The sequence below is a fragment of the Macrotis lagotis genome, chromosome 1 (assembly GCF_037893015.1).
Source record: "Macrotis lagotis isolate mMagLag1 chromosome 1, bilby.v1.9.chrom.fasta, whole genome shotgun sequence".
Taxonomy (NCBI): Eukaryota; Metazoa; Chordata; class Mammalia; order Peramelemorphia; family Peramelidae; genus Macrotis; species Macrotis lagotis.
In genome coordinates, this window is record NC_133658.1 from 893,751,108 (window position 1) to 893,771,405 (window position 20,298).

The following is a 20,298-nucleotide window of genomic DNA, read 5'->3' on the forward strand; positions in this document are numbered from 1 at the left end:
TGACTTGGTCCAATGGAAAAAAAATAAATCACAATGGCTCAGAAAGTTGGCATACCTACAACCAAAATACTTTCTGGTTGTTGTTTGTTTTTAAAGAACAAAATAAAGAGAAAGAAAGGAGAAGAAATAGAGGAATAAGATAAAAGGAAAACTCCCCAAATATCCAAATTTTCTTCAGAAGACCAAGTCTGTTTTCTGAAGATGGACCTAACCGACCATGAAGAGTTGACTGCCCACCTAAGTGATGAAACTGTTTTGGATATGGCAACCCATGGAACAGGGGAAAAAAACAGAGAAACAACCCCCACCCCCAAATCACTATAGTGATAAGATCAGAATGGTGGATGGGGGCACAGGGTGCTAGGACACACCATTTTTGGATCAACAACAGATTTAATTTTGATCCCTTCGGTACCAAATGGGCATCTACATGGATGGAATCAAGGTAGATCAAAGATCCATCATTCAACTATAACAAGTGCAGGTTGAATTTAGTATTTAGTTTTATTTGAGCATATCCAAGAAGAGGCAGCATGTCCAATGGGCCACAAGGCAGGCCATAGGTTCTAGTCCTGTGTCTGGCACATATGTGCTGTGTAGTTCTAGGCAAACCCCGTCACCTCTTAACATCGAATGTAATGGCTTAAGACTGTAAACCTCAGAGAAAAGTATCAACTTGAATTGGCAGAGGGAATTTCCTCATCTGAGAGGTCTATATGCCAATAAAATCATAGCTCTAGTCCTTATATATATATATATATGTATATATACATACATATATATATACATATATGTATATATATGTATATATATATTTTCCAGGGTCACTACAAACAATGAGGCAAGGAAACTACCCCAATGGACCATCTAGTCAAAGTTCTAAGCTTGAAAAAAGTGACCAGATTCAGGAAAATTTCCAAGTATTTAACTATCAAATAGATGGGAATGGGTGTCAGGGCAACCCTGCCAGAAAGGGACAATCTGGAGGGAACCAAATTGCTATCTAGCCATGAACCCCAGAGGCTGCTGGAGACCCAGTGGGAGGGGAGGGGAGGAGGCAGGCATGGTGCTCAGAGAGAGAGATACCTACCTGGTTTTTAGCCTGCCTGTACAAGGTTTGTTTTATTGCCTCAGAGTCTAAGGTGGAATTAAACACATCTTTAACTTCAAATGCTTCCTCAGCCGCCTTGCGGAGATCCAGCCCCTTCCCAAAATTCGGCATCTGCTCCAAATCTAACAGGCCGGCTTCTTCCTCCTCCATACACCTGTACCAAGGACCAGGGGGAGGGAAGGGGGTGACCTGTTTGTTAGCTGGTCTGACCTTGGAGGGCTTTTACTGATGCCCAATTGACTGACTTGGTATCTGCATGCACACCCCACAGAGCTTCCACAAGCCACATGCACAAAGAAATGGACACACAGACATACATAGATACACATAGACATATACGGGATGCAGGGGGAGGGGGCTGCACATGAACAGAAATCCAAAGGAAAGAAGGATGGACGGTCCTGGTCGGCACCCAGACCATGCCCTCAGGTTGTCTCTGAGAGCTTGGGTTTAGATGGCTGGTGTCTGGTTGGGCTGGTTGATGGATAACCAGTCCTTAATTACTTCAGGAACCTAATGTAGTTCTTAATGGAGGTCTGGGACTCACATTCCCAGGGGTTGGGGGTTCTGGTGTGATTCACTGGGAAATGGAATCTATTTCCAGAGTTTCCTGATGGAAACTCCTGGAATGGCCCTCAGGGTTTTGATGGTGGCAGTGGATGGTGCCAAAGATGATGCTCTGTACTCAGCCTGTTTGAAAATCTAAAGACCCCATACTCTTCCAATAGATCCTCTTGACCTTGTGGTTTATCAGAACTCCTTTTAGAAGGGCGCTATCATGAGCACCAACTCATGGGTAGCTCCTTCCCTTCCCAAACCTGACAAACTCTTAACCTGACTTCTAAATCACTGAAAGTATTCAAAGAGGTATTTTGATGACACAGAAACCCAGAATCCCAGAATCTCAGCACTGTAAGGGACCTCGGAGGCCATTGAGTCCAAATCTGCATCAGGAATCCCTCCCCCTACAGCAGATTGACAAAGGGTCCCCCAACTTTTACTCAAAGACCTCTGGTGAAGGAGACCCCCCTCCCATTTCTAGGAAAGCCCATTCTACATTTGGACAGTTTAAATCAATAGGAAACTTTTGATTAGGAGATGAGTTAAGAGGACACAGGGTTCTTAATCTCAAACTGAGAGTTAAAAGGGGCATCACCTCAGAGCTCACTGTCCCATATTTTACAGATGAAGAAACTCAGGTCCCTTCCAGAGAGAGGAAGTAACTTGTCCAATGTCACATAGATGGTTCAAGGCCACAAGTGACAGAGACTTTTAAAAATTATTTATTATCTTATTCTTTCCAATAGGGGCTTTGGAAGAAGCTGAGAACTTTCATTCATTCATTTCAAGGCTGGAGAATTCTCAAATTCATCATCTCCAGCTTGGCTGAATTTCTTCTATATAGTTCTCCATCCTCTGCCATCCCTGCTAACAACTATATTATTTCTGGTCAGGTCCATCATTCTGATCCATTCTGTAAGGTTGGCTTTCAAGACATGAGGCTCCTGGCTTTGAATTTAGTATCCAGAGAGATGTTTTTAAATTTTGTGTATTAATATCCACATGTTATTGGAGTTGGACCATGACAGGGGATGACTGATCAAGAAAGATGGTCACTGGGGTCACTGGACCAAAGACATAGATTTAGTGCTGGCAGGGACCTTTGCAGTTATAGCATGTAGACCTTTCATTTTACAGATGAGGAAACTGAGGTCTAGAAAAACTGAAATGGCTTGCCCAAGGTCACACAGCTGGTTAGTGTTTGAGGCAGGATCCTTCCTGACTCCGTGTCCAGTTCTCTGGTGGTCTCCGTCCTTGGACATTGTCCAGAGGCCAAGTGAGTTAAGAGAGAGATGGGGATCTTGGGGTCTTCTAGCTCTGGTACTTTGACTGGCCAACTTGCAGAGGTTTCATGAATCTCTGACCCTTTTCAGGGAAAGTGCCTCATATTCTTAACTTTGTCACAATACAACTAGCAGGAGGCAGAAGAGAGTGAAGACTGTGACCATCAAATAGTTCTTACTCTTGTAGGCTACCATGATGTACCTCCCACCTTCTACCTCATTGCAAAGGCTTTGAACTTGGCCAAGGACCAAGGGAAATCTTTTCAATGCATGCAAGCAGTGGGAAAGAGGCATTGAGAATTGCTCTCAATGTCCTGACTTTCTGGCCTGAAAGGACAAGGACAAAAATAGGGCATTTCCAGAGCTAGAGGGAGGATGCCTATAAGTGGATAAAGAATTGGACTTAGAATCAAGAAGACCTTGACCCTAAACAGGCCACTTCACCTCCTATCTCAAAAGGTGGTCATAAGGATTAAATTAGACAATCTGTATAAAATATTTTGCAAATCTTACATTTAAGCATCATATTAATGTTGGGTCATCATATTTTTATGCTACATTATATTATAATATGTTATATAATTCTATTGCATATAATACTTATAAATAATATTATATCATGTCAATGATTATGATTATGATTATGATTATCATAGTCTTCATTCTGTCATCTATTTTTTATGTGAACTTAAGTCAATCACTTCCCTTCTTTGGCTTTCAAATTTATCTCCCTCAAGATGAGGGGGCTGAACTCAATGCTATCTAAGGTCCCTTTCATCCCCCTCACCCCCCCATGATCCCATGCAGTTGGTTGGACCACCAGTCTTTGGATTTTCCTTCTGTGGCAGTAGAACTGTAACTCTACCATGAAGATGACTTTTATTTTTGAGGGAGGAGTAGAAACTATGCTGGAAATGAAGGTTTAAATTAAGTTGGGAGTAAGGTAGATTCACATTCCAAAAAAAAAAAAATAATAATAAAGTGAACTCAGCCCTTGTGGCTTGTCAAACAAGCCTCTGTTCCCCTTCCTCTCCTTCCCCCCTTTCCCCCAGCCACCCCAGATGGAATCATATCCCACCAACCCACCAAGGGTAGCTTCAGAAGAATGGCAGCACCCACCTTCTTGTGTGATCAAAGCTCATGCTGAGTGATGTGGGCTCTTCATCCTCCTCATCCTCATAGGCTCCTTGGGGCTCTGTTGTGGGGGAGACTGTCTCATCCTGGGATTTCCCTGTCAGGCTGTCATCGTCTTCCTCCTCCAACTCTTCCTCCTCTTCATCTACGTCTTCTGACTTCTCGTTGGCTAAACCATGGCATTGAGAATTGCTATCAATGTCCTGAATTTCTGGCCTGAAAGGACAAGGACAAAAATAGGGCATTTCCAGAATTAGTCATGGTCATCTATACAGGTCCTATGATCAATCCAGATGCACCAGCCCTTGTAGGATCTTCTCTCCACCCCATTCCCAGAAAATATGATCCATCCCTCAACAGGCTCTTCTGAGGATGTGGAAGAAGTTGATTGGCAGAGTACTATTGCTTCTAGCTAATAGATTGTTGTGACAGGCAGAGAAAACATATACTAATGAAAGCGACTGCAAAATGGTATGCATTCTACTCAAAACAATGAGAATCTTAAAATGTTGTAGCCAGATGTTCATAGAAGACTCAACTTTTATAAAGGTGTGTGTGTGTGTGTGTGTGTGTTGTGTGTGTGAAAGAAATGACATTATGCTGTCCCAAGGTAGAAGCTATGAAGATGAAGAGGGTAGGATAGATAGGGGTTCCCCCATAGTTCTTTGGGGAATGGTTATGTGTAATCATTTACCTTTCCATGCAAATTGACCCTCCCTCCAGCTCTATCATATACATCATATTAAAGTTCGTTTTCTGTGAAAGACTTTGAGAAGGTCTCTGAGATCTCTCATGGCCTGAGATCTCTTAGCCAATGGTTTTGCCACCGTACCTAATGTACCCAGCTTAGTTCTTATGGCTAGGGTGATTTATATGACCTAAGAGTCATACAAATGACTAGAGAAGAGGTGCAAGAAATTAAATTCATTATCTGGAATCCTGTCATTCTTCTATCTGATGGCTTGATGACAGGTAGATGATGATTCTAGGGGACTGACTCTTGACAGAATCTTTGACTGGCCATTCAAGCCATAAAATTGTAGAATGTAAGAGCTAGAATAGCTAGATTGATAGAATGTAAGTGTTGGAACAAAGGAACTAGACTATTAAACCCGGAAGAGAACTTAAAACAGAGAGCGCTAGATTTGGGGGGTGGAGGTGCTTAAAACAGACGGTATTCTTTGAGGGAAACTAGAACAGAGAAGGTCAGAGCTAGGAGACACCTTAGAATCCAGAATAACAGAGCTGGGAAGGCCTTTAGAACAGAGAAGGTCAGAGTCCGGAGGGTACTTAGAGCAGAGAAGGTCAGAGTCGGGAGGGCTCTTAGAACAGAGAAGGTCAGAGATGGGAGAGATCTTAAAACAGAGAAGGTCAGAGATGGGAGGGGATTAGGTTATGGAATGTTAGATCATGAAATAATGTCAGACTATAACTTATCAGAGGTAGAAGGGAGGCACAGAATTTAGAAAACAAAATAATGTTCCGCTCCATAAAACCTTAACCCTGAAAGGGACTTTTGAAGTGGTCCATTCCAATACTATTTATATCAGTGCTTCTCGTAGTGCACAGACATAACCTCATTGTGCCCCTGAGGTCCCATCTGGGGCAGGGAGGGAAGCATCTGGCCTTAGGTTTATGCTGTGGATCCAAATTTCTTGTATTGTCTTCACCTGCCCATGAGACTGAAGTCTCAAGGTAACTCATCTTCTCTCAAAATCTTAAAGTGTCAAAGATAAAAGAATGTTTGTAAAGCTAGGATGCCAAGAATATGGAACAGTATGGGGTATCCTTATTGGTTCTTCAGTGCAGTAAGTTTCTATTGCAAAAGAAGCCTTAAAAAAAAAACCAAACCAAACTAAACCAAAACAAGAGGACTTCCTTTTCAGGGCTGCCTTTTGTCACCCAGTCTAAACATATCAAGAGTGTGTTTGTTTTAGAGGATTGTGATTGATTTTCCTCTAGAGGATGGTCAAACTCCCTGGTTCTCTATAGCCAGTCTGGGCGAGAGTCCTGACTTTTGGGCTAGATGGTTTCTTATTTTTTTCCAAACCTTCATCAGTCAAAGCTGAAAGATCCCTCATTTCCTCCAGGAAATGCCACCGTGGGTTTGTTTTGCTGTAGCTCACAGTTTTAACCTAAAAACTACATAGAAGACTCAGTTCCTGTCCTTCTGCGTCTATATGTCTATATCTGATATTCGGCTTGAGTAGGGGGTCTTGATCACTCTGTGTATGTGTTTGTATGTATAGATATGTGTCTTGTGCATGTATGTATATTTTAGAAGGAAGTACCTGGAAATGAAAAAAAAAGTTTAAAAAACAGAAATTCTTCATCTTTTTCTGGTATCAATCTGGCAAAATCTCTGGATTCTTTCACGAATAATATTTTTAAATGCTTGAAATAAACCATAGCTATAAGATTACAAAGAAAACAGATCATTGAAATATCAACTATTAACAGCACAAGTTTAGGGACCCCTAGGGTTAAGAACCCCTATTTTAAAATGTACCATTTGGCAGATGCAGCCAGAGACTCAAGAGAGGGTAATTCAGAGAATGCTCCCTGAGAACATCAGGATGAGGATAATAGGTGAAATTTGGCCCTGGACTCAATGCTCAAGGCTGCCCTCTGTTCTGATAGCATATTAGGGGGCAGGGTTTCAGTCGTCACACTGTGGAGTATACCCCACACTGATGGAATAACTCAGGGAGAAAAAGAAAGCATCTTTTGTTCAGAGTTGTTCTCTCAATCCCCCTTATCTGACAATTCATCTGTTAAATAATTGAAATAGTATGGAGAGCTTCATGAGGGGAGTTGGGGGTGGTAGGTCTTTACAGTTAAACTGGATAGCGTGTGTGTGTGTGTGTGTGTGTGTATGTATGTACACACACATGCGAAGCTCATGTTTGTTTGTGCCTCTAGATTTTATGTCATAAGACCGAAAACTGGTTAATGTCTGTAGCAAGAAGAGGAAAAAAAAATGTGCCTGGTAATGAATGAGCCTTCTCTCTGCACTCCAATTCTTGAAGCTAAATGTTAGTTTAAATTAGGTTTGTGGTCCTGATCACAGGTGTTTCCACAGGAAATCACTGTCTGATAATGACTTTTTGATGAAATGCAAGACTAGAAAATTCAAGCCCACTTTTGAAATCTCAACAGTTTCATCTTTATTAATGACCACCCGTGGACATAATGGAGACACAACCTCTTAACTAAACAAACAAGAGGATAATTGATGGGTTTGTCAATTATTTTTCCTCCTGCATTAATTAGCAAACACTTGGCCATTTTTTTTAAACCGCTAAGATGCTGATCACTTGGAGAAAGCATGTTTCTTGGATATAAGCTGGATAATGTTAATAATCCACGCAGCTAATGGTGATATCAGCTGGATAAACACAGAACTTCTGATTCCCATAATGATTGTGGTAGCTGTCTGGGCCGGCTGGTTCATATTGACATTATCCATGTTTCTGACCTCGCTACTGTATGTTATTTTTTATATTTTGTATATTTATATTATTATGTATTTTAAACTATATATTATCCTAGTCTTTTCTTTCAGTTAACATCTATTTTTAAAGCACCTACTATGTGCAATGCATTTTGCTAGGTACTGGAGAGATACAAAGATGAATAAACCTCAAGGATCTTGTAGTCATCATCAGTTAGAGAATCTTATAATTATAGATTTATAATATATTCACATTATATTAATATAATTATATATTATATGTGCTCATACATAGTCTTATAATTATGTATTTTTTGAATTGGAATTAATTTTTAGTGTCTGTCACACTCTTTTTACAAGTGAGGAAACTGGATCTTAGATGAAATGACCAAGACTATATATTGAATTGGTTGGCAAAGTCAGGATTAGGATTTAACATTTTTTTATTATAAGACCAGGGAAATTCATGATGCTCATCCACTAAAGTGCATAGAGGTACTTCTCAGTAGTAGTGGAGGGAGCACACACAATGATGAGATCCAAATTACTCAGCAGATAATCAGAATATTCACGTGCTTCAAATTGTTCGATACTGGAAAGGGAATGCTATGTCATGACATGAGAAGACCAGTTATTTCAAGGTTTTGATTTAATTTAATTTAAATTTGAGTTTTTCCAAGTGGGGGGCTTAATGAAGCATTTCTGAGTACTGGGTACCTGTTGGATTATGTTTAACCATGTCACTCCTCTGCTTAGGAAGCTTCAGTGGCTCCCTATGGACTCCATGATAAAATGCAACTTTTGTCATTGAAATTTAAAAATCTTTATAAGATGACTTCTATCTTTCTTTCCTAGTAGTCCTCCAGACTCTATGGTCTAATCAAACTGGTTCACCTGCTCTTCCATCTCCATCTCTGGACCTGTTCATGGGCTTTCCCTCAAGCCTAGAATGTTTTCCCTTCTCACCTCTTAGAGTTCTAGGCTCTCTTTGAAGCAAAGAGCTACCACCTAGAAAACCCCTTGACTAATGTTCTCCATTCTAAATATTTCTCTCCAGTGAAAATTTTTTCATTCATTTATCCGCATGTATATTTTCTTCTCATTAGCCTGTAAGCTCCTTGAGGGTAGGGATTATTTTATCTTTATATCTCTAGTACTTAGCCAAGTTCCTGGTTCATAGGGAGCTCTTTAAAATATTTGTGGGATTGAATTGAACTTAGTTGAATGTGAAGGAGCCATTGTGAAGAATAGGTACAAAGTTAACTGTTCTGCTGGTGGGATTTAGTCCCTCGCTCCTATGGGGAATCATTGGGGTCAAATGTGTTAGGAGGTCCAATAAAACCTCTCAACTGGGGCGGCTAGGTGGTGTAGTGGATAAAGCACTGGTCTTGGAGTCAGGAGTACCTGGGTTCAAATCCAGTCTCAGACACTTAATAATGACCTAGCTGTGTGGCCTTGGGCAAGCCACTTAACCCCATTTGCCTTGAAAAAATCCTAAAAAAAACCCCAAACAAATAAACAAAAAACCTCTCAACTGTTGGGTTCCTTCGTATTTGTCTTCATCAACTAGGACTATGAATTATGACCCCTTGTCAAGACTTGGACTTGGTGTCATATTAAGGGTGTTGTGGAAATGTAGAGTTGAGGAATGAAAACTACAGAAACACCAGAAGACTGTTGGGTTTCAAGAAAGTCCAAATGGTGTCTATGTGTGCATGTGCGCGCACGCGCGTGTGTGTGTGTGTGTGTGTGTGTGTGTGTGTGTGTGTGATCTGATGACCTGATTTACTCTTTGATAATTAGGTGACTGACTCTCTCTGAACCTCAGAAGACTTTCTAAGGCTTAGCATCTACATCATAGACAGGCTGCTGCTATCTGCATTGGTGAAGGGAGGTCCCACAGCAGATGAAATTAATTAATGATCCTTGATATATTAATGTACTATGAAGAATCAAACAATAGATACTGTTTTGGGATGAAAGTAGATATAGAAAATTTTGATTGTTTAAAAAAACAAAGCCACAGCCAAATCTAAAACAGAAACACTAGGAATCAAATCTCAGACCTAAGCAAAGAATAAGGGAAGATAAATGAAAAGGTAGATTAAAAAATAGTGATAATGAACAGATCTGTTGGGTTCAAAGAGCCAGAATCAAGACTGCCTCATAGTAGAGAAATGTTGCAGGAAGTCACCTCTAGTACCATAACAAGAAGCAAAGTCTTAGAATCATTTCAGCCAGTCATTGTGCATTGTGTTCTGCTGCCTAGAACAATTAGCAAATTCTTGAATTGATGTCCTGCCTATATATCACTTTTGCTAATATTAATCTTTTGCTTGCTTTAACTTAATCTGATTCCTTAAAACCATTACTGTCTGGGAGCAAATGAAAATATTTGTGAATTGGAGGCTAAGTTTGAATTTCATAGCAGGAACACCAACTTATTCAGTATTGTATTAGTATGGCCAATGAAAGATGAATGAATGAATGAATAAAAAATAGTTATTACGTACTTAGTTGATATGTCTCAAGTTTGGGGATAGAAATATAAAAACAAATATGGCCTCTATCTTTAAGGAGCTTAGATTCTAATAGAAGAGATAATAATATTTAAGCTAAAAGGAAAAAAAAACCCAAAACAATTGATTCTCCATCATAGAAGAATAAACAGAAACTCAATTCAAATAAATATTTTTTTTTTGGTTTTCTGGGCCTTATTCAGTGTTGGGTAAAGCATCCATGTGCACACATATATTGAGTCATTCATATGCTAATAACTGTTATTACATTTCTTACCTTTTATCCGTTAGAGTTGATGCTTGGTTCAGCTCGCTATTTGCAATAAAGTTTCTGATTTCAGAGAAATATGAGTCCTCTTTTTCATCTAAAAGTGCATGGTTGTCTGATTCTGAGTTGGGGGAGGAAGCGCTGGTCCCAAGGTGATTCGTAATGACTCCGGCGTGCTGGCTCACTAAGAAGGAATCATGGGTGGGGAAGAGAGCCATGAGGAACAATAGCCTTCATTACTCTGGCTGTCCTGGAGGCTTGGAATCAGCCAAGGCCTACCCCAGAGAATCCCAAGTCAACTGTGGAAGCAACTCTGACCGCAAACTTGGGGTGTTTCTTTTTAAATATTTGGAAAAATCTCAGATTGTATGTTTTAATTTAATGAAAATACTTTTTTGGGATGAACAAAAGGGTTCTTATGCAATTGATTGACTCCTGTCCTCTCAGCCAGCCTCCTCCTTGCTTTTATTTCCTTCTCTTCCTATGTGATCTCAAGGGTTATCTCTGATAGAATGTTTTTTGGCAATCTCTTCACTCCCCAGAGATTACTTTAACTTTTTTATATATATTATGTATTTGATAAACTTTTAAAATCAATAGTCTTTAATTCTGTAGTCTTAAATAACTGTTAGTTATGATATCCATATCAAAGGATCAAAGATTTGGAGGTTGAAAGGAACCTTAGAGATCACCCAAAGGAATTGAAAAAACTGAGACCAAGAGAGGAAAAATGACTTTCCCACAGATAAATGCATGGTGGGATTTGAACTCGGATCTGCTGATTCCAGAATCAGTCCTCTTTTAACTTACTAAAATGCTATGTGACTTAGAGAGAAAGATGGTTTTGGAGACGTGGATTCAAGTTCTGCCTGTGACCTATTCTAGGTGTGTGACTCTGAACATATCACTTGTGCTCTAGACAGCACCTTAATATTCCTACTTGCAGAGGAGGTGCTGACCTACATTGGTGGAGGGAATTTCCTCATGTGGAAGTCCAAATTTCAATGAAATCACTGGTCCAGTCTCTATTTTTGCATTTAATTATATGTTTACATGTTCCCCTTGAGAGAATGCAAACTTTCTGGGAGCAGGGGCAACTTGGTTTTTGATTTTCTCTCTGTCCCCCAGAACTGAACTCAGTGTGGCTTATTTTAGATGCTTGCCCTGTTTCTCCCTCCTTATCTCTTTCCCTCTCCTCCCCTCTCTAACTTTTGTCTTTTCCTATTTTTCTCTTCTCTTCTTTCTCATTTTCCTCTCTGATGCTCTGAATGTATAGGACTGGCAGGCTAGGCTGCCTGTTTGGTTTGGCTCTTGGGGCTAAGAATGGCCAGAAAAGTAGAAACCTTTCTGAGTGTTTGGGCCACGCAAAAACGGGGGCTGGGGTAGAGTTGTCTAGGCAGCCAGGTGAATAATGTGCTAGGCCTTGAATCAAGATCTGAGTTAAAACCTGGCCACAGACATATCCAAGCTGTGTCTCTCTGTGTGTCCCCGATTGCCTCAGTTTCCTCATCTGCCAAATGAGCCGGATATGGCAAACTGCCAGTTGAGTGACCTTGGGCAAGTCACTTCATCCTGGTTGACCCAGTTTCCTCATTTGTCAAATGGAGAAGAAAATGGCAAAAACTCCAGTATCTCTGCCAAGAAAACCCTAAAAGGGATCGCAAAGAGTCAGATCCAACTGGATCGCAAAAGGAAATACCCAAACACTCTACCTGGAACATTTTCATGTTCGTGCTTCTTCAGGTGTCTGTCCAAGTTGGTCTGTTGTCCAAAACACCGATTACACAGGTGGCATTTAAAGGGCTTCTCCTTGTTGTGGATATTTCTCACGTGCCGTTGGAGATTGGAGGAAATGCTGAATGACCGGTCGCAGTATTTACACCTGTAAGACACACCCCAAGACCCTTGAGTTAAGGGGGAGAGAATAAACACCCTCAATTGGAGGCCAGACTTCATGAAGCTGGGAAAGGCACCGCAGCTCGGGTGCAAAGGGAGTCAGTTGGAAGGGACGCCAGAAGTCAGACCGTTTTCACATTTACCGAATGAGTGTGAAAGCATTTTGTAAAGTGTCACACAAAAGGAAGGGATCAGCTGGAGAGAACCCTGGGAATGGAATCAGGGAGACCTGAATTCAAATCTGGCCTCCAATACTTCCAGGCTGTGTGACCCTGAGCAAGTCACTTAACCTCTCTGTTCTTCAGGAGCTTCATCTGTAAAATGGAGATAATAATAGTTCCTACCTCCCAGGGTTGTCGTGAGACTTAAATGAGATATTTATAGAGTACTTAGACTACAGAAATGTCTGTTCTTGCTGTTGTTATCACCATTTGATTGTTATTATTTACTTTCCACGACTTCAGTGAAGAGGAAACAAGAGACTGGAATTCAGGAATTTTTTTTTTCAAGGCAATAGGGTTAAAGTGACTTGCCCAAGGTCACATAGCTAGGTAATTAGTATGTGTGGAATTCATGAATTTTGGTATGGACAATGATAAAAAAAATCCCAAACTGCTAATGAGGGATTATGACCCAAAGCTATATCTAGGACCAAGAACCTGGGGTTTTGTACCAAGGTGCCAAAATACTTCAGGGCCTTCCCTAGTGAAGGAACAACTGAACTTTGTAGCTATGGAGCAAGGAAAATTTGCTCAAATAGATCCTATGGTATGATGGTGACTCTGCTCTGGGTACACCTGACATGGAAATCTCCTCCCCCACCCCGATAGTCATAGATAGGTGACAGATCAATAGACAGAAAGAAAATCAATCAGTCATATAGATAGATAGACAGACACAAATAGGTAAATATATGGATAGACAGAAAAACAGACAGACAGATAGATGGAGAGAGAAATGATTAGACAGATGGCTGGCTGATTGGAGACAGAGAGAGATGATAGATGAAGAGAGAAATGAGAAATGAGTGATAGATGGGTAGATAAATGTATAGAAAGATAGATAATAGATCGATAGACCAGGTAGATAGGTTATTTCATTCTAAAATACTTGCTATTTGTCTCATGTAAGAAGGTTGATAGTTATAGCTCCTCCCTCTTCCCCTTTATAAAAGATTGATGGAAAAAAAAGTTTCTTTAATACAAAGGGAGATGAGCGGTAGTGAAACCAAAAGTTAAAAAAGTATAATCTTTTATGTAATGTTGTAAATGTGCTAAAATACTACTACTACTACTACTACTACTACTACTACTACTACTACTACTACTACTAATGATTTATAGTGGTATTTATGTAAGACCTACTACTTACTATGCCCCTTATAATTATTATCTTATTTGATCTTCCTTTACGTATCTTTCATGGCAAAACCAACTTGGCTATACATTGCTAATTTGTACGAGAGAGAGAGGAGCTATTATTAGTCTTGCTTTATAATGGAGGAAACTGAGGCAAAACAGTGGTTGGGTGACTTGTCCAAGGTCATACAGCTGGGAAGTACCTCAGGATAGATCTGAACCCATGTCTTTCTGACTTCAGTCCCAGCTCTCTAGCTACTGCACCCCCCGGGCTAGCTCAAAGATATCAAAACTTGTTGGGAAAAAAGAATGCAAGGAGGTGGATGGGTGTTTAGCGACCTTGTTCACACGGCTAGCAAGTAAAAGAGGTGAGATTTCACCCGTGGATCTCTGAATTTGTAGCTCTAGTGCTTAGTACAGTGACCAGCACATAGTAGGTGCTTTGATCAATCCTTGTTGGCTTGACTTTTCCCATTGACTCTTGGTGAATGATTCCAATCCAATGCTCATCTGAAATGGCTTCTTTCCCTTGGATCTCCACACCTGCTTTTTTCTGCATCACCCCACAATGTGTTCATAAGTGGGGATATTGAGTGCATCCCAAAGACCAATAGCCCCCCAATCTTTCTGGGGTTCTCTCTCAGGATCCTTCAGAAGGGATTGGAAGCAGTGCTGTGGGAGACCTGAAGAGGGCAGCAGTGAGCCATGCAAAAGGCACAAGCTGAGACTTTGTAATAAAGAAGGGACCTGGATCTTTCCCTGGGTTAAATTTCTATGAGAACTCAGATACACATATGAGGGCAGAAAGCTGGAAGGAGCCTTAGAGATCATTGAGTCCAATGCCCTCATTTTACATAAGGGAAACTGAGACCCAGGAGGCATGACACATGAGCATCTGTGGCAGTATTTGAACCCACCACCTAGTCAAACAAGGATTCTGAATGTGTGAAGGGGGCAGGGAGCTACCCTGGTACTAGTTGTGCTCTGATAACAATTGGCAGTTTATAGATGATAGCACAAATTGTACATTAATCATTATTTTGCTCTTGAGGACCTTTTGGATGAGTTCTTAAAATAGAGTCACATCGTCTTTGCCATGAAAGGGACACAATGACTGGTTTCCCCATTTTTCAGAGTGGAAAATTGAGGGTGCAAGATCTTAGGAGAGTGAGAGAGAGAGAGAGAGAGAGAGAGAGAGAGAGAGAGAGAGGAAGAAGAAAAATAGACAGTAGATAGTAACAGAACAGACAGGTAGATGAATAATAGAAAGACAGATGGCTACACAGATAGATAAATAGATTGTATAGAGAGAGATGGATGGACAGGCAGACAAGTAGATGGAGGAGAGATAGAAAGATAGGTAGATAGATGGCTAGACAAACAGGTAAATATATGAATAGACAGGTAGATGGCAGATGGATAGATAGATGAAAGAGGGATAAACAGGTAGATGATAGGTACAGGTAGATACTACTTTAGGCAAACAGATAAATAAAGCCTCATAGGGATATTGTGAGAAAAATATATAGTTACATATATATATATATATATATATATGTTGTAAACATGACTTTTTCTTATCTGTTTGCCTTAAGTAGTATCACTCAGCCTAGCATAGACAACAAGCCTTTGGGTAGAATTGGAACTCAGGTCTCCTTGACTCCTAGTCACAAAGATTCCTGAAGAATCCAGAGTCTCATAGGACATACACTGGGCTCTTCCTTTTTGCTAGGTCTAGCAGGCAAAACCAGCTCTGGTGTAGGGACTCTAAGGATCATTTGAGGGGGCATGGTCCTGGATGACTGGGGTCTCACCAATCTGTGGGTACTCTGCTCAACCCATCAGTTGAGTCTGCCGGGTGGTTTTCCTAACACAGCAATTCCCTTTGGCAGGGTAGGAGGGGTGGCTGAAGTCTGAGACTATTAGGTGCCACATGCACGCACCTTCCAGATGTATTACAGCTGTGCCTAGGATTTGATTTCGGCAACATAAGCCCATTATTTGGGGAAGAAATAGGTAGAACTTTATGAAACACCCTTCTGAGATACTTATAGTTTCCATGTTCTATTCCATGTTCTGAATGTGGCTCAGTAAAGTCTAGAAGGTTTACAGACACATAGAAGAAAGACAGGTTGTGGTTATAATGGAAATCATTTTGATTCTGAGGTCACTTTGTCCATTCCTCTGCCTCTAGAAGAAATGCATTTACTCCACTGCAGAGAAATAAGGTTTTGTTCTCCCAGTAAGAGAACAACGTATTAATTCAATCTCAAACCAAATGTCCAAGGAAGACAATTCCAGGCCAGTCTAACCCATATAGTGAGAAGCCTTTGCCAGAGTTTAAGAGATATACAGATGACAGCAAGCTTAAAGGGGGTGAAGGGGTAGGTCATTGGTCCAAAAACATCTGTGAGATTGGAACATTAAACTAAATAAATGGGAATCCATGTAAAGTCTTACACTTTATAAGATGGGGCATGAGAAGACAATAGTGAGTCTGAAAAAGATTAGAGGAAGGGATGGAGGGTGCTTCCAGCTCAAGAAAAGTCAATAGTATGATATGACAGCCCCCAGAAAAGCTACAGTGATCTGGGTTTTCATGAAAAGAAGTGAAGTAGGCAATAGTCTGGGATAGTACACATTTGAAACATTGTCTTACATTCTGGATGGGTCATTTTGGGAAGGGCATTGATAAAATAGAGTCCAGAGGAAGAGAAGCCAGAATGATGAAGGGTCCTGAGAACAAACCACCCAAAGTTTTGTGAAAGAACTAGGGCTGTTTAACCTAAAGGAGAGAAGACTCGGCGATGCATTGGGGTGGGGGGAGGCAATAGCCAGAAGTTGTGCTCCTTGAAGAAGGATTTAGACTTGTTCTAGATTCTGGAGGGAATAAGAAGCAGGAAGTTCCTGAGAAACCAATTTCATTTTGTTATCAAAGAAAATTCCCAATGATGCGAGCTGTCCAAAAAGTGGAATGGGCTACCTTGGTGGGGATGGGTGTTGGCTCTCCTTCATTGGGGGCCTTTAAGCAAAGACAAATTGGCCAGTTGTCAAGGATGTGATAGAGAAGATTCTTATTCAGGTACAGTTTGGATTCGACCAAGGGTTCATAAGCATTTGGGTGTGCGTGTCATAATCCCCTTAGATAGTCTGGTGAAGCCTGTACCTCTTTTCTCAGAAGTTGTTTAATGCACAAAATCATATATGGAAGAATAAAAAGGAAAACAATTACATTAAAACAATGATCAAAATATTAAGAGAACATGGAACCTAGGTTAAGAAACCTTAGATTAGCTGGTCCTTTGTAACTCTAATATTCTGTGATTCTTTGAACTGGCTCTTTAATGAACACATTTGGATTTTTCAGAACAGAGGCTCTGGCTAGAAGGGGCAAGGAAGGTGAAGTGCAATAATGAATTTTATGGGTTGCAAAGCATTTTACGAATATTTATTTCATTGTGTAAATAGAAAGGAAGAAGGAAGGTTCAAATCCTGCCTCTGATATGTAACTGCTGTGTGACCCTGGACAGGTCTCCTAACTTCGTTGCTTGAGGTCACTCTCTAAGACTACAGACAGCAGAGAAAGTGCCAAAGTATGGTAATGGGGGGGGTTTTCTCTGTTCAAGAAATCATAGGCCCAGCCCCCAGCCCCATCCTTATTCCCCTTGCTACTCAGACCAAGTTGAGATTGCAGTTCTTAGAAACAGCTGTGTGTGCTTAGATGGTTAGGAAGTCTTGGAAAATTTCCACTGGCTCCTGCTTAGACTATGAGCTATGGGGATCCAGGTCAGATATGGGAAGTGCATCATGGACTTGTTAAAATAAAAATGGGAAACAGAGGGACTTGTGAAAGGCATTCTATCTCAGGTCTCTGGGGTTAGGAGAGAATGGGAAGAGGGAAGCTGTATTAAATTTGGCCTCCAAGGAACCAGATCCTGTATATCTCCTGGTTTTTAATCTAAATAAACGACCCAGGCAGAGATGCCAACTGAAAATTTAGGGGAGCACTGAACAGAGGGGCTGCTGGGAAGTCTGACTTTTCAGGCAGCTAGGATTTGCTTTGTGAATTGACTGACAAATGGTTAGAGGAATTTATTGTGGAGCGGTCAGAAATAATACAGCACTAAGCTCCGAAAGCTAATAAGCCAGAGCAAATAGTGAATAGCAATGAGCTATAACGGAAGGACTTTCAGAAGGACCTTGGAATAATCAGGGACACCCCCAAAGAACAGCTCTCGGGAATGGGGAAACTCTTTTAAAGGGAAGCAAATGGGATGGGGGAGTAGGTAAATAGGAAGCCACTCATCAGAGGTCTGAAGGAAGGTCACTGGTGGGGAGGCTTGTCTGGGCTAAGGTTCCCAAGGGCTCCTGGTGAGAGGTGGCATGGCACTTCCTAGCACTGAGAACCAAGGGACTGATGCTTTTAGCTTCACATTGGTTCCAAGGGAATAAAATGAGAATGACTGTAGGAGGGTGGAATGTAGGGAAAGATTTTTAAAAGGAAGGAAGAAAGGAGAAAAAGTGATGGAAAGGAGTGAGGTGGAGAGGGAAAGAAAAGAGAAAAAAGAAGGAAGGAGAGGAAGAAAAGTAGAATGGGGGAAATATAATGATGATGATGATAATGATGAAGATGATGATGATGATGATTGTGATGATGATGTGGTAATGAGAAAGAGAGGGAGAGAAAGAACTGGTCTCAAAGCCAGAAAGAATTGGGTTCGAGTTCCATCTTTATTTGGGGCAGTGAGGTGACAAAGTGGATAGTGCATTAGGCTTGGAGTCATCTTCCTGAATTCAAATCTATCCTCAGATACTTTATTAGCTGTGTGACCCTGAGCAAATCACTTAACCCCATTTGCCTCAGTTTTTCCATCTATAAAATGGGATGAGGAAGGAAATGGGAAACCACTCCAGTATCTCTACCAGGAAAACCCCAAATAAAGTCATGAAGAGTTGGACAGAAATGAAAAATGACTCTCATCTTTGAGACATAATGACTTTTCAATCCTGGGCAAGCAGCTTAAACTCTCAGTTCACTAGGCCTGGGGCGGGGGGGAACTCAACTAGAAACAGGAACTACTAACTGTACATAAAGATCCCTGTGGGTACATAGTGCCTTAGATAACCACATATTCACATTATCTATGTTTTATTGTATTTTTATTTATTTTGTTTAATTCTTCTTAATTGAATTTTAATCTGGCTGAGGAGAATTTGGGAGAGCTATAGCATAGTGATTGACAGTTCTGCTCTAGGTATCTCTCCAAAACTATCAATTGCAGAGAAGGTCCGTACTGACCTGCATTGGATGCCTTAGGAAGTTTCCTCATTTGGGGGTTTTATATATTAATGAAATTCTGGGTTTAATTCTTTTCACTACTTCTGCTGTTGCTGCTCTTATTACTCCTACTTCTCCTCAGATTCAATCCAATAAATATTTACTAAGCATCTACTCTGTGCTAAGCATTGGGAGAGATGGTTAATAAAAAAGAGAAACAGTTCCTGCCCTCAGGAAAGCTTACAAATTAAAGGGGAAGATCTACAAAAGGAGGCAGTGCCAGGTACTGGATGATGAGTGATTTATTAGTCTCATTTGATCCTCCCAACAATCCTAGAAGGCTATTATAATTCCCATTTTACAGATGAGGAAACTGAGGCAAACAGGGGTCAAGTGACTTGCCCAGGATCATACTTTCAGTTAGTGTCTGAGTCTGGATTTGAACTCAGGTCTTCCTAATTCCAAATCCAATGCTCCGTCCACTGTATCACCTTGTTGCCTGTGATCATGATAATGATGATGATAACACTACTAACAGCTATCATTTGTAAAGCTTTTTCATATCAGCAAAGTGCTTTATTTTGTCTCACAACCTTCTGGTGGTATGGTTTTCTTTCCCATTTCACAGATGAGAAAACAAGAGGTCAAGGAATGCCTGTAATGATGATAATGATGGTGATGATAATATTACTAATAGTTATCATTTCCATAGCTTTTTAATAATGATGATGACATTACTAATAGCTATCATTTCCAAAGCTTTTTCATATCAGCAAAGTGTTTTATTTACACTCATTTTGTCTCGCAACAACCCTCTGGTGGTATGGTTTTCTTTCCCATTTCACAGATGAGAAAACAAGAGGTCAGGGAATGACAATGATGTCAATGGTCAAACAACTTATTAATGTTATTATTAATTCATAAATGAATTAAAATATTATTATTATTATTAATGTCTCAGGAGGGAGCTAAACTCACATTTTCTATGACCAAATTGAGATCTTAGTTCTGTCATTTACTATCTGGCATCTTGAGCTTGTCATTTGATTTCTCCAAGATCTCAGTTTCCTTATCTGTAAAATGAGGGAGCTAGGCTAAAATGACCACTATGAACCCTTTCATCTCTAGATCCGATCTTCTCAGGTCTAGATGGCCTCTGAGATTCCTTCTTAGCCCCAGTTGTATGATCGATGACTAAGGAAAATGAAAGAAGGAAGGAAAAAAGAGAACAAGAGGAAGCAGGCCAGAATTGAAAGCATCACTGAGCCATCAATTGAACTTGACTACAAAAAAACAATCTACCCCTAGGAGGACCATCTAAAAGCTGCCCCACACAGACTTCAGCAGCATGTTTAATGCCTACTCTGCTTGGAGGTTTCAGCTTAATGCAGATAACAGGGCCAGGCCTCCTGAAAGGAAATTAAAGAAAAACAAAC

At 40.5% G+C, this 20,298-nt stretch overlaps 1 protein-coding gene across 5 annotated transcripts in view; it reads right to left on the reverse strand.

Annotated features, from left to right (window-relative positions):
• The window catches only part of PRDM16 (PR/SET domain 16), a 385,859-nt gene that overhangs the window by 7,657 nt on the left and 357,904 nt on the right, over nt 1–20,298 (reverse strand). For 4 of the 5 annotated variants that reach the window (XM_074218667.1, XM_074218666.1, XM_074218664.1 and 1 more), the window contains 4 exons: nt 12,043–12,212; nt 10,340–10,514; nt 4,075–4,305; nt 1,091–1,265 (listed from right to left, as the gene is read on the reverse strand). In XM_074218667.1, the coding sequence (XP_074074768.1) occupies nt 1,091–1,265; nt 4,075–4,305; nt 10,340–10,514; nt 12,043–12,212 (751 nt within the window). The remainder of the gene's footprint in view (nt 1–1,090; nt 1,266–4,074; nt 4,306–10,339; nt 10,515–12,042; nt 12,213–20,298) is intronic. The other variant, XM_074218665.1, reaches the window with a different exon arrangement.